We start from the raw sequence: 15,719 nt of genomic DNA on the forward strand, positions 1-15,719 counted from the left end.
CTGCTGTCTCCTCTGTTTGTGAGATGAGTCATGCAGATGTCAACATTTCAAAAATTTGTATGGAGGCTCAGCAGAGCTGGGAGTGTACAAAGCATTATGTTAGAAGTTATTAAAAGCTGCTATCCACCAGTTCTTTGATCTACAGGCGGTTGATTACAGCTGCTGCTCCTGATGATGAGGCACCAGGAGTCCTGCCTGTACCTCAATTTCCCTTTCCAGTTTTCAGATTTTTACTAGAACAAAAAATTTTCCTGCAAAATTTCAAAATAGGTGGGATACAGCAGCCAACACTGCAGTTGGAAAGGTGAACACAATCAAGTGAAACCCAAAATTTTATTTTACAAGGGGAATATCAAGTCTTGTGAATCCTGCTTCTAGCAAAATCTTTGAAAGTCTTAAAGGTTCACATCACAGACAACAAACCTCCAGAGAACACAGGTCCTTTCCAAAATTTTCCATGTAGACCTTAACCCATATCCATTAAAAAAATCTTGGAATCCACCCAAACCACCACATTCCCTATAAATAATTAAAGGGCTGTAGCAACTGGTCCCCACACACTTCCATGCTTTCACCTGAGGAAGAAAAGCTAATTCACTACTGCCCAAAGACACCATGCACATCTGACCTATTCAGGGAAACAATTCAGGAAATCTCCCTTCAACAACCTAGAGCCACTGTTGGAAACAACTAAGAGAAGAGGATAAAATAGCCACCTATCACTTTATGTCAGTGTCATCTAATCCTGCTCTGTCTGGCGATGGGCAATATGATGATCAAAAGACAACACAGAGAAACATTCTGACACAGACAAATTCAGGCAAATTTCCATTTCATCTGATGTCATCAGCTAACTTCTCCACTACCTTGTCCAAAACCTCACAGAATTCCTTTTCTGAGAAACAGGGATGAAGTGGTTCTATAACCATGATACTGATCTACACCACACTATGCTGCCCTGCTTGCTAAGGCTTTAAAGGCCATTGGAGCCAGTGTTGCCTCACTTAAGTCCCCCCACTACCAACACAAGAAAAGAGCATTTTTTAAGAATGCCATAAGCAACAAAGAGGTTTGTGCACAGTGGGAACAATCCACTCTATGGCTTGAATATGAACCTGAGGCGCATCAATTTCTACAAGCCTTACTCCATTTGAATTATGGTATCTATAAATCTATATGGTGGTGGAACTAGGTGTGAAGAGAGGAAAACTCACATACTCATGATTATTGTAAAGCCTATGTAATAAAACTGCCAAGCTTTAAGATCACAGACGTATTCCAGATATTTCAAGTCATGACCATAAAGCCCATTCCACGATGACAAAGTACAACAGAGAAGAGGGGAAGTACCTGGCAAATGCATGTCAACATTTACCTCATTATAGTCATGTTTCAGATTACAAATTTTCAAAAAGAGAACTAAAAATAATACAAAAATTTCTTCAAGAAACTTCTACCTTTGGAAAGAATATTTTTTATTAGAAAAAACCTAGTAAAAAGCATTTAATAGAGTTACTGGTATTCTGGGGTTTTCAGGTCCAATGCCAAGAACTGAAGAATTAACAGCAGAGACATACTTTACTTCTTCAACCCTTGAAGTAAAGCTCTTATAAACACACACTCAACTCACACTGTGTACAGAAGAGCCTTGTTACACATGCAAGACAGTGGATCACAGACTAGACCACAGAGAAGACACCACACCTGCTATGTTTCATTATCCCTTTGCTTCCCCTTTATACAACCCTTTAACCTGCAGGGACTAGTTGTCACTCCAACCATGCAGTACAGCTATGCCTAACACAAAGCACACTCATCACACCCAAAGCTGATTATTCTTGGCTTCTGCCAGCTTCAGGTGCAGAATAACTTGTGGGTCTTGTTGATCCTGGAATTCTGAAGTCTGAATTTTGCAAACCTGTGTTCTGTGAGAGCTGATCACATCACTAGGCAATTCAATCTTAAAGGTGTCAACTAATTCACCCCTGTGGTTAAGCACGATGCTTCTTTATTACCTCCAGCTCAGTGTTATGAGCGTGCAGCTTCTGCACCATCTCCTCGGCCTCGCGCATACGCCGGTTCAGCTGGGGCGAGTGCTCCGAAGGGGTCAGCTCGCTGTCGTACGACTCCAGAATTGCTCGCATCCCATCACGCTCCTGTAGGAAGAGCAAAAACCACCTTTAGGGATAAAGCCCCTGACTGCACTCTGAGGACAGGGCTGCCAGAACAATATTCTACATTTTTGCCCATTGTTCTTTTACACAACAAAGAAACCCTGATGGATATATACTCATCATCTTCCTATTGGCATTAAGCCACAGACACGAACACACAGTCCTAATAAAATAACACTGAAAACTGAAAAATTAGACTGTCTAGTGTATATAAAACCACATAGCCCTTGCAGGAAAGCAACATGCAGACACTCTAACAAGCAGATGGCAACTGAAAACAGAGCCTGCTTTCTTTTTGGAGACACTATTCTCATTCAACATGGCTGAATGGGTTTCTTCCACAAAAATATTTAGCGTAGTACTTGACATTTTTCCTGCCAAAGAGTTCCAGCAATGAACGAAAAGAATTGTCACAACAGAAATGAAACAGATTTGACAACGAACAAAGTGGCTGAGAGCAAATATCCTCTAAATGGTATGTGACTTATCACTCGTTAAACACTGCAACACTCAGTGTTTATAATAAATATTTCTTCAGAGGTTAGTATCTCACAGACAATGCGTTTGGCTCACTTCACTCTTTGCTGGCAATCGTAACCAAGCATTTGCAGAGAAAGACAAAAAGAAGGATCCCTCTCTCCTCCCTGAGAGAATTCACACTCTCAAAGTATAAAGCTTGGGCTGAAAGCTAAAGGTGAAACTTTTTGTGTGGGCCCCTGGTTGAAGTATTTCCTAACGCATTCCCAACTTCAGACAGCACCTAACGCCCACCTCCAAGGCACTGATGGAAGAGAAGAATGGGGACAAACGGCTGAAGCTTTTCAAAAAGTCAGGAGTGTTTTACAGAGATTACTGTTTACAATGCAATATGCATGGAGATCAGTCAGCTGATGAAGTGTTTTACCTTTTGACTGCCTAGAAGAACCTTGATGTTTGCAAGGCTACAGAACAGGGTCAAAGAAGCACAGGCCCCTGGCCTAAACCCCAAGAGCAAAAACTCTGGGGCAATCTGACCGCAAACTTGCTGACAGTGCACTCTAGTCCCCGTGGCAATCTGACCGCGCTGCCTCCCTCTCACTGCTGAAGTTCTTACCTCAGCCCGTTACAGAAATGCTCAAGCACTCTGCACAAACCAGCTCTCTCGTGCAAATTCTGCCCTCACAAACATCCAAAGTATTATTAGATCACTCAACTTTATAGCTGTGCAGTTCATGTCCAGACCAAGCCACTGCCACCACACTGAACCTGGAGCACTTCACAAACCCAGCTTGGCCATGCTGGAATACTTCAGTGGGATTCTGCTCTCCTGGGGAAATCAGGAATTGCCAGGGTAGAAAAAAAGTCCTTTTCCCCTCACCTCCAAATGAAAAAGGCTGTGTTTCAGATAGTAAAGGTGATGCTAACCACTCAGCCGAGCGAGCCTGTATACAATGGTTATCTCCTCCTTCAGAATCTAAAGGTCAAATCCTGAATGTGGATAGTAAATGTATGCATGGGGAAGAGAAGGGGGATTCCAGTTCAAAGTGTCAAAATCAGACGAGGGGCACTGTCAGAGGTATAGGGTGTGTTCAGAGCATGTCACAGATTGAAAGGTCAACCAAAATGGTTGGGTTGGTCAGCAGGTAGGACCTCAAGACCAAAGGATAGCCTGAGGCTGAAGGAACTGAGTTAATAAAATAATAAAGAAAAACAGTTGTTAGCATATATAGCATTGGAAATTATCACTAACTCCTTGCTCAGGCCTCAATGAAGAGAAGTATTTTTCCAAGGAAAGAACAGTTTTGCAAGAATTATTCGTCTGACAGACTTATGAAATACTTCCCATGTGATTGTAGAACAAGAAAACCCAAACCCAGCCATGCCACTCCTGCTACATAATGATCTTATTTAGCAGAAAGGTTCACTCCATCCTCCTCCTCCCCCCTCCAACGTACACACACATCACCCAGTCTGCCCAGTGCATGCTCCATAAGGCAAACTGTGTTTGCTCAGGAGACGATTTCTGTCCCCCATTTATTGCAGAATCATTGTCTAAAACACAAAGAGGATGTAATGATGGCGTTTAGCAAAGATATTGGTTTGATCTTTGCATGTTGTTGCAATTAGATCTGCAATTACAGCATCCTCGCTCTTTCTCTGTACTCCTAGCTGCTCTGCTATCCTAATTTTCTGCTAAGCATCTTTCATCAGTGTGATAATTTAACACTGCAATGTTCTCTCCCAAAATCCTTAGCATTTTTTCAACAGCAAACAGGACCCCTGGCAATTTTCATCACACTTGGCTTCCAATTAACTGCTGAATATTAGGTCATTTGAGTCACCCCCAGCAAGATCCTAGAGTTCCTCAAGCTGTTCAGCTGCAAGGAGGACAAACTTCTGCTTTCATGTTAGGATGGGAAAACTGCATGGGAGCTGGACATCCTTATAGGCTATCTTTCCTCTAAAATCAACTACAGACCTTGCCCTTCAAAGCCTTTCTCTTAAAAGAAGAGTAACTTTCTCAAGAAAAAAACCAACCCATGCAGTAAACACAGCACAAGCTGTAATGGGGAAAAAAACAGTGATGAAAAGCTGAAATACAGGGCGGTACAATTAAACACTTGATCCTGGAGCTTAGTTCTCCTCTTTAATTATTTCTAAATATTAACACTGTAATGAAATTAATTCTCAGCTTCCAACAAGTGGTCCCCAGCTCCATTTTTCAAATTTCTCCCCATCAAGAGCACTTACTGACAGCTTTTCCCTCCCTCCTAAAGATCTTGTTAGTTTGGCAGGAAACAGAAGTTCTTGTTGAGAAGTCCTCTGTCTAAAAAGATTCTCTAAAATGTAAGCCTAATTTAGTAATTGCTGCAATATCTCCGCATCCCACATGACAGAATATTCCCCAAGTCCCATTAAAAGCCTCCTCAGGGTCTTTCAGTTGCCCTCTCTAACCTTCTTCCAACATCTCCGTTTTCCTGATTTCTATCAGGAGCATTCATCAGAATAACTAAAAAGCAGTTCCTCTGGGAATTTCCAAAATTTACCCAGCACAAAGCATCTCTGGTGACTCACCATGGACCTTACACTGGCACACCTCCATGTGCTCTTCACCTTGACCAACTTCAAATTAACACCAGAACAGGAATGAGCTTACTCTAAATATGCCTTAAAAGAAGAAGAATTGGTTTAGATGTTTATTATAAACCTAGGAAGTTAACAACCCACAGCAAACTCTGGTGCTGCAGCTTGCAGCTGTGTCTGAGGAGATGTAAAAGTTTCAAAAAGAGGAAGGATAGTGATTTTTTTCAAAGGTTGAACAGTTTCCCTATCTTCTGCTAGCAACAGCCAATTCACCAAGCAAATATGCCTCCTACTGTTGCATAAGCAACTGAAAAGAAAACATGTTTTATAATCTTAACCACAACTAGAGCTAATCCCATTAAAATCTGTAATGGGAAAGTACAGGATGGCACCTCTGCAAAATGCCAGCCCTAAGATAAAGCTTCTCTCCAGTCCTCCCACCAGCTCCTCTGTTGCTTCTGTGTAAAGCCAAAATTCGACCTGGCTGGTGAGTAGCTCAAAGCCAAGGGAAAGATCTTTTATACCCTGGCATTCACACACCAAAAGGCTAACAGAGTGGTTTAGAAACAGCAGCAATGTAAGCCGGCTCCTCCAGGACTTCTGGGTTAATTTTAGGGGAAGACAAAAAGACCTGAGAACTGTTCACATAAGCACCATCATCATCATCCCTACCAACAACTCCCACATCACCGAAGCAGTGCTACTGCATGACTCCAAGGGCAGCCTGTGGCTTCAAATATATGCTGAGGAGTATGAGAGTGACTCCCAGCTGTGTATTGGAAGCAAATGAGCAGCAAATAAATATAGCAAAAAAATTTAAAAAGCCATCTGACCTTATATATGTACATATAAACTCAGGCCCTATTCCTGTTGATGCTCGTTAGTCCCTCCTCAAACATACATACACACAATTCACCACAAACTTCCTAATTAGTTGAAGAGAAGAAAAATCAATAAGAAAGAAATTAAAGTTACAAATCTAACTGAAGTCAGTCACACACCCAGGGAAAATTTGTTCCTGGGGTAAAGTTTATCTAGTGTCATAATTTTATTGAAATCCTATATCTTCCTATTGACTTTTATCGTTTCAAGCTGGATGCCAGAGTTATCATTATTAGAGTCTCAGTGTTGCTTGCAGGCCCCAGGTTTGGAGTTGTGGGTTGGTTGGGTTTTTTTTTCCCTTTTATAAACAAGCTGTAATTGTCTGGTTTATTGATCAATAAATCTTTCAACTGCCTCTCTTCACCCGGCTTCTGTTCTGGTAAGTCTCCTGCACCATTCTCTGAAAGAAAATACAGGGTTGTTGTTTTTTAAGGAACAGATTGTTTTGTCATTAGCAATGAAAGAGCAGGAATTGTGCCGGTCGGGTCTGATAATCACTTTTTAATGACAGATTCTAGTCACAGTAAAATCTGCTTTATTTCCACACCAGTGAACTTCAACTATTAATCCACAACCCAAATGCACAGCTCACTTGCTCTCTCACTTCTGCATGGGTTGGAGTCTGGCAGAAGAGACAGACTTTGTAAAGTGGAATCATAATAATATTTCCCACTTGGTGCTTTTTTGATGGTACAGAAATATTCCTGTTCCTAGCGTTAGATGAGCTTTTTGTTTAATTAATGATAATTTTTGGAGAATGTTAATAGACTGCTTCATTATAGAAAATCAGTGGCAAGATTTCCCCCTCTTCTTCCTCTCCAGACTCCTAGCTACAAATTACTTGTAATAAGAGAAAATTTTGAGACTGAAGAAAGAATATAGAGCTTCAACATCAAACAGATGCTATTTGCAATCAGGTATAATTTAGCTAACTATTGCTCGTAAAAACACAAATAAAAAAGAAAGATGACTGTGTAACAGAGGTCTAGGCTTTCCTGCTTTAAGCTATACAAATATACACAGGAAGAGGGAGATGGTAACTGGCGCTTGACCAGATGTTTAACATTAGTAAAATAAGCAATATGAGGTGGGCAACATAAGCCAAAATATGGTCAGAAATAAGCGAAAGATTACTTAAATTTATTAGATATATCAGGATATATCTAAGTATATAAAATATATCAATATATCATGACCTATTGACAAGATATATCCTTAAGATACTTGAAAAATTAGAGGTAATCTCTGCTCCGTGAGCAACTATCTTTGAGGAATTCACAAATGGCAGGAAAAGTTCTAAAAACAGGATAGAGGAACAGATACAACCTTTTAAAAGATGGATAGATAAGGAGATACAGACTCTGGCAATTATAAATTACTTCAACATTTTGGTATCTCATAAAATACTCGAAGAAAACATTAACAATCAAATTGCAAGCAGCTAGAGAAGAATTAGGGACAAGAAACAATCAACTGAGCCTTAATATGAATAATATCAAACCAGTCTAATTTCCTTCTTTGACAGGTAACTTGTCTACTGAATAAAGGAAAACAATAAATGTGATAAATCTCAACTTCAGTGATGTGTTTATCAAAGAGGAGGATTACAATTCAACAACATCTCTGTAATTTAGAGAAATGAATTTGTATCCAGGTGACGAAATTCAAGAAAGCAAAGCACAGAACCCTGCATATTGTATCGCAGAGACACCAGGTACCATTAATAGTCTGCAGCGACAGTTGGCATCTTTCCCTTCTCAAAGCCGCTTGTATGGCACGTACCTCACGTGAAACACAAACACATCCACCTCACTGGATACGTATGGGCAGCTGCCCTACACGCCATGGAAAAGCATCTCTAGGAAGTGTCCAAAAGTTCAGGATTGCTCTATTTTCTGAGTGCCAGTGAACACCACACTTTGGAAGATGTCTATTAGACAGCCTTCACTCTGCTCTACTAGTGAACGTTAAGAACTTTACGACATGTTAAAGATGTGAAAGCACAGTGGAAATCTCTAATAGCAATCAAATTGGAAATACCAGCACACAGCCAAGAACTACACAGTAATGCAGCTTTGGTCTGGAACTAGTACATAAATATGCCAGAGATTAAAAACAAATAAACCAAAACCCAAACAAATAAACATGTCCTGTTCAGGCTCCAGAAAATTCACTCAGGAAGGACTTCTTGATTATGTAGTAGATTCTCTAACATAACATACAGGAATTCATTTTTGAGGCTCTCCATAATAATCTTCCCATACAGAATACATCCTTCTACCTGTTTTCACAATAATTTGTAGGAATTCATCTTTGAGCTCTAACTCAAACCAAGAATGCCTGAAATTACTTACTGTACTCAAGTGTCATTAGACATATGACTTAAACTGGGAAAAACATGCACAGGGCTACTGACAATGAACTGGTTCTGCCCCAGTCTGATGGCTGGAGGAATTGATAAGGAATTAATATATTGTTAAGCCTTACTTTGTAATTAGGTTTCTCTCTTCAAAGGCTACGTTCACATCCCACTGCCCCTTGGAAAATGGGGTGGGGGGGAATAAAAACAAAGTGACAACAAGAACTAAGAAACAGGGGCCTGAAGGCAGAACAGTGGCTAAAGGCACATTGGGTCAGACTTTGCTATTATGGGAACACGTCTAGGGGATGTACATCCTCTAAGCTCCTGACTCTCTCGGAGCTTTGCTAACAAGAGCTAATCAAGTCTTCCAGAACAGACAGAAAACCCAAGAGCTCTTTGCCAAACAAAACCAGAGCAAAAATTAAATTACCAGAAACTTTTCAAATCTTCCTTGTCTACAGCAGTATCTATCATCACTCGAAGGCAAATGGCTCCCCTTTCTCTTACCACCCTTAACTTCTGTAGTAATCATCTTTAAACCACAATTTTCCATTTTCAAGCCTCCAAATAGCTTCCTTCTCAGCTACAGCCATTTCCCAATGTAACTCTCTGTGGTTGACCTATTTTCACGTTACTTTGTAAATTAGAACCGACTGCAGACACATATGTATATACACACCATTGACTTTCTACTCAAGACCTTAATTAAAACAGCATTTACAAAAAAGCCCCTTAACTCCATAAAAATATAAACATCCAGCAGATTTCACTACAAGAAAGTTAGGGAATGGTTTTTCAAAATATCCTTACCTCTCAAATATGACTTTCTCTATATATCAAATCTTTGCTTACATTTTTGCCCCTCAAGCCCATATAAGGCTATTGCAGGAGTCTAAAGATGGATTTTTACCTATGAAGAAGCCCTTCAGATGTATTGTGCCCTACAACCAAGGCTTCACCAACAAAAATACTTATTCTTTCTAAACCCAAGTAACTCCATTTGTGTCTAACCTAAATAGGTGGGAGAGAGGTCAGAAAGAGTGATGTGCTTTGTTACAAGCACACAGCAAACCAAGAATTAAGCATCTCTATCTCTCTACAACTCATGGTTTTCATCACTTTTTCTGATACTCTCAGAGATGTTTTCTTGCTAGGAAAGGTACCACGTCATTAAGGTTGAACACCAACTTTCCACCCAAGGTTGGGAGTTTGGAGAACACAGTCACCAGGAGAAACTGCAGTGAGAAGAGGACACAACCAGGCAGAGAGCTCAAGAAAGATGATAAAGGATAATTTCAGGTGCCAGAACAAGGCATTCAGTAACACTCAGCTTCCCAACCATCATTTTGGAGAAACTCTGGCAATCCGACTGCTCTCTTGGCAAACATTCATTAAGCAGCTTTAAATGTACACCTACAAATACCTGGGTACCTTAGAAGTTCTTACATTCTGTAAGTTTTTCTCTGTATTTAGAGTTCTTCCTGTCTGGCTCTTTCCCCTCACCTCCAATACTTCCTACAGAGAGCTCAGCTGGCCTTATATCCTGGCAATGGACCAGAGCAAATAAATCCACTGTAACTCTTTTAATCTGCCTTTGATAAATCCCCTGCTTACTATCTTCTGGAAAATTGTGCGTGGTCTCTAAAAGCCTCACTTTGCTTATAGCACATACATATGCCAGCTGACAAGCAATCATACAACTGACACTGCAGCAAACTAAATATTATCTGACTAAAATACCCCTGGGGTCCTCTTGCTTCACAGTGAGTTTAACATGTTTAGTTATGTTTCCTAACCTCCTGCTGCTGTGAAATAATTTTATGATTTTTCTGCATTTAACTCCCTTCTACTGGAACGCTCACCACTGCCTATCTCTAGCAAAGTTTGCTTTTCTATCTCAGTGTATTTCTCATCTCTTCATTGAAAAAAAAAAAAAACCAAGCCCTCTTCATTCTACCATTTCTCTTAGCCTCACTGCTCACGTGGTGGCAATCTTGCACAAGTGTGAAGCTGCCTTATTCACCTGCCTCAGCACAGGGCCACTCTCCATCTGACACCAGTATCTGACACCAGGCACAGAGTTCACATTTGAGAAACCATCATTTCTTTAAAAAAAAAATTAATAATAATAATAATACCATACCACTAGATTACCATCACTGGCACAGGGAAGGCATACAACTGACAAGGAAATGTATTCATCCTTACTGGCAATAGAAAGCTAATATTTTATTCATCCATTAAAAAAAAATAAAAAATAAAAAAAGCCTTATTCAGCCCTGAAAAGGAAGATTTTGTGAAGGTGCATCACATTCTTCTATTCTGCCAGTGCCTACAGCACATAAAAATTCAGCCCTATGTTCATTCCTTACCCTCAGATTTCTTTTTCCTCCTGCCTACTAAGTAACCCAGATATTGGCCTCTAAATCTCTTAACAGCCAGTTTCCTGCAGCTTTAACCGCTTAAATATCATTAACTTGGGGAGAAAAGTAAACTGAACTGTGCTCTAAGCCAGTGCAGTTATCTCTGCAAAAATAAAGGCAGAAGAATCACGCCACTGTCCAGGCTCTGTTCCTGGGGTATTCGGGCTACAACAGAACTGAAACAGGAGGGCAAATCTTTGGGAATCAGAGGCCCGAGTTCATCCGATCAGCTCAACACAGCACATTTCATCGAACCTGAAGAGCAATTTCTTGGTCCCCTTACAACGTGTTAAAACTCTAGAAATGTGGCAGCTGTGGCTTCTTGAAAATGGCAAAGAAAAAAGGCTTTTAGCTAATGCAGAATACACATCACCTGACTGGTTTATTAAAAAATGTTAATAATTTCTCATGTTTTACTTAATTCATAAAACATTCCGTCTACTACCTCCAGGATATAAAAGATCAGTGACTTCAATAAGAGTTTCAGAAATTATACATCTAGTTATCTCCTAGGCTGCCCATAGCATATCTGTGTTGCCCTTCAAGGGTTCTTGTGGACACAGCTCCTTGCCCTGGCAGCTCAGTGACGCATCCTTAAGAAGAAGACACAGCACAGAGAAGATCGAGAAGTCTGGCTGCTTATCTGCTGCACTAGGACTGAGGTAAGTGAGTCAAATAACATGTACCTTAACACACGTGAAGCTTACAGATACCCACAGCACCTACACTGCAAATCTTCACATCATGTCTGATCCAATTTGCCTCAAGTCATAAGGTTGAATGTGTCTATACTGTGATGGTTTCACTGGGCTGACCCTTGGCTAGCAACCAACACAGCCCTTCATCCACTGCCCCCCACCCCCAGAGGATAGGGGAGAGGATTCGGGGACAAGGGTAAGGAGACTCGTAGGGTGAGATAAGGACAAATTAATAATAGAAATAAAAGAAAACTTAAAATAATACTAATATTAAAATAGTAGTGATAATGATAACAGTAATAAAATATGCCAATGAGTGACAGCCAGTGCCACTGCTCACCACCCGCTGACCCAGCCCGGCCCGTTCCCAGATAACGGTCCCGGAGGAGCGACAATCCCGAACTGAAACCGCAATCCCGGGAGAGCCAGAGCCCGAGTGAACAATCCTGAGAGAGCAAGAGAGGAAGAGCCCCTCATTAATACACTGGACACGATGTGATATGATATGGAATAGCCCATTGGCAGAGCCAAATGCCAATTTAGCTTATTAATTTAAATATTCCTCACCCCCTTAGATCTTGCACTTGTAGATCAACAGAACACAAAGTCCTTCACTTCCAGTGACACAAATGCAAACACTAGTGTGTTCTCAGTGTTCCTCTCATCACAAATCCCAGCTGAAAGCAAAAGGCAGCTCTATTCCAGCTACTAAAAAGAAACCCAGCTCTGTTCCAGCTAAAAACCAGAACATACACAAAAGGCCTTTCTGCCCTTTCTACATTGGGGTCAAAATGTTTTCATTTATCTAGAACAACTGTTTGAAACTTCCTTCAATTACTGTCCCATAACTATTAGGGAACTGCCCAGAAGCCCACAGTATTCATAGATCCACCCTGATGTAGAATATAGAGGGTAAAAAACCACCTAATACCAAATGTTAAGTGCCTACCCAACCCTGGCGCTCAAGTTGTTGACCAAAAACCATAAAGTATTTTCTTCAGTACAGGAAGCACAGCGTGCAACTTCCACACTACATAAGCCATCTATAAGGCAAAAGGATACATAAACATATTATTGTTGAAATGATAATAACCAGAAGGGTAATTTCCCACCAAAGCCATGCTCCCAACAGTAAAACTGGGCTACCTTAAATGATGGCTTAGTTAATCACATCCAATGATTTATCTAGGACAAAGCCACAATAAGCCATCACTTTAAACTAAAATTCTATTATTTACTTGAATGTGGTCAAAATACTAATTTCACATTACACAACATAGGTTCACATTACCCACACAATGTGGGCTACATGTTTTAACTTGTACCCTTTGAAAATATGAATGAACGATCATTTTAACACTTTTGAGTATATAAGCCAAATAAAAACGTTAAAAAACCAAACTGCACCAAGCAACACTTCCTCGACTTTTTAAAGATGATTTTATTCTTCCAGCCCAGAGCACAGTTCAGACAACACCCACACAACACATCTCATTAGCTTAATCAGGAGTCATCTTCAGGGTTTGCTCTCAGACAGCAAGTAAACACCATGAAGCTCAGCTACTCTTTAACCTTGTGAACTGCACTTCTGAAAGAGTTTTCAGCATTTAAAAAAGAAAATGTGCCACCTCAGTGCTCTGGATTGCAGCTTCTCAAGCTGAGGTTTGTCACATGCTGGCACTCAAATCCCATAGAAGTGTCAGTGCGGGCTGGTAGAGAAGACCATGAACCAGTTCTCCTGGGATTCTGTTCCTCTTCAGAGCCAGCAAAATCAGATGCTTAAGAACCAGGTACAAGGATCACATCAAGGAGGTACAAGGTTATGGTGCTTTACCACCATTCCAGTCACACTTTCACCTTGGGCTTCCCAACTCCACAGAAAATGACATTTAATACATACTTTTGAAAACAAGCTCCCATTGACAACTCCTCCGGATACTTTTATTGATCATATAAATATCCAGTCTCTTTCTGAACCCTGATCAATTCCCGACCTTGTCAGTTTTCTGATGGAAATGAATCCCATTGCTTTTCTCATTGCTTGAAAATGTATTTTCTTTTATCAGTTTTTAATTTGCCACCTTTCAGCTTCATTGAACACCTTTGTTCTTGCACTGCACAGACAGGGAAAACAACAGCTCCCAAACAACTTCTCTAAACCATTCATTCATTAGACTCTACGCTTTCAACTTGTCATCTCTTATTCAACTACTTTTTAAGATAAACAAGTCCAATCTTCAGTTTTCCAGCATAACTGCTTTCCTAGTCTTTCACACTCTCATCCCCCGTTCTGACTGCTGCTGTCATTCTGCAGCATCCTTAGCTGAAGTGGGTTGATGAGGAATAAATGAAGAGAAACAGTGAAGATGTGCTGCAAGTCACTGGTCCCTTCCCCACCTCTCTTGTGAGCATGGGTGTGCCCTTACCCAGCTCCTGGCTGGCTAAAGAGCTCATGATCTCAACGTCTCCTGCCCACCAAACTCTTTCACATACAAGTTACCCATAGACCCACTCCACCAGCACGTCCCCGTGCGTGAGGATCACCCAGCTGCACTCAGGGACAACTACACAGGTCAGCAAACGCCTACTGCTCAACAACTTCAGAATGCTTGGCCCATCATCAGAGAAGCAGGACAAGGTGTTGTCCCAAAAGCTGCTGAGACAGGGGATAGTAAAAGCCCAGTGATCTGCAGTTTGGGAATGTGACAGCAAATAACCACACCTAGCAGAGAACAGAATAGGATACCTGTCTCCACCTAAGAACCAACCTCGAGACCCAGTGACAACAGCCCACATACACAGATTTCCTCAAATTTTAAACACTTCAGAAATGACACTATTACCTTAAAATAGCCTACAAGTTAGTAGACCTAATATTATTATTAGTTGCCACTCAGCGAACACCTTCCTTTTACAGTGTCTCCAGAGTGCTGGTTAATTCACGCAGAGAAAATGACGTTCCTTTCTTTGTTCTCCCTCCACTGCCTCTGCAATATTAAGTCAACAAAATCTTTCCTCAAAACTGCACTGACATCAAGAACGTTATGCTCAAACCATTAGACAAAACATGAAGCACTGAAGTCATGCTTCATTAAAAACAAGTGCAAAAATCAGTTTACCAGAAGAAAAACATTCTTAGGAAATATATTTGTTATATATATCTGAAAGAGTATAATGATTAAATGCATAAAACCAAAACATTCAAGTTTTTTAATTAATATTTGACCACAAATGCACACTCCTATTTATTTACATTTTATTTCCAACAAAACCACATGGTAATAAAGAGCAGAACCACCAGTATAAAAAAAAAATCTACTTGTAGATTTGCTAAAATCATCCATTTGCTTTCATACTAATGAACTGCCACATATTATACAACAAAATGGACTAGAAGCTTTTCTACTTCCAGGCAGAACTTCATTAAAGGAAGTAGAATATGGTATAATCATAGAAATTATGGTCAAAAAGAATAACACAGTAAAAGAGGAAAGAAGTCTGTCCTTGCCACACAACATCATGAAAAGAGCAGGTAAATAGTAGGTAGCTAATGATGAAGAACTCCTGCTTCCATACTGCAGTGCACCCATGATGTAGAACTTTCTAGATAACTTGGTGAAATTTAGCCTTTCCTGTGTTCCACATACAAGAAAGACAATCAAAGGGACACTTGATCCACCAGAGGCAGAATTATAGAATTTTTACTTTGCGATCAAGTCAGTCCTCAAGACGACAAAAAGGTGAGAACAGATCCATTTGCACAAGTTGTCAGATGTACAAAAATTCATCACTAAATTTGTACCATCTCTGGAAAAAAACTCCATTGTGATGTGTAAGTAAATACTATCAGAGCTATTTTTATTTAAAATTTTTAAAGTTTAAAATGAAATTGCCTATCTGTTGCTATATTTGGTTCTTCTCCTTCCATTTGTGAAATACCATTATATCATTTAGGAAAATGCCTTTCTAAGTGCTTTACAATAAACCTGGCCAGTACTCTCCTGACTTGGTACAATCTTTCTCGAATACAGCTTTATCTTGCCAACGAATGCTATATGAGATGACACCATTTTCAATATAGTCCATTATCAGCAAGAGACAGACTCACTCGCACCAC

At 40.3% G+C, this 15,719-nt stretch overlaps 1 protein-coding gene across 1 annotated transcript in view; it reads right to left on the reverse strand.

Annotated features, from left to right (window-relative positions):
* LOC104531400 (mitotic arrest deficient 1 like 1) overlaps positions 1 to 15,719 on the reverse strand; it is a 317,456-nt gene that overhangs the window by 210,740 nt on the left and 90,997 nt on the right. The window contains exon 3 of the mRNA XM_029087049.1: positions 2,016 to 2,156. Coding sequence (XP_028942882.1) covers positions 2,016 to 2,156 — 141 coding nt within the window. The remainder of the gene's footprint in view (positions 1 to 2,015; positions 2,157 to 15,719) is intronic.

The sequence above is a fragment of the Antrostomus carolinensis genome, unplaced genomic scaffold (assembly GCF_000700745.2).
Source record: "Antrostomus carolinensis isolate BGI_N321 unplaced genomic scaffold, ASM70074v2 scaffold11719, whole genome shotgun sequence".
NCBI lineage: Eukaryota > Metazoa > Chordata > Aves > Caprimulgiformes > Caprimulgidae > Antrostomus > Antrostomus carolinensis.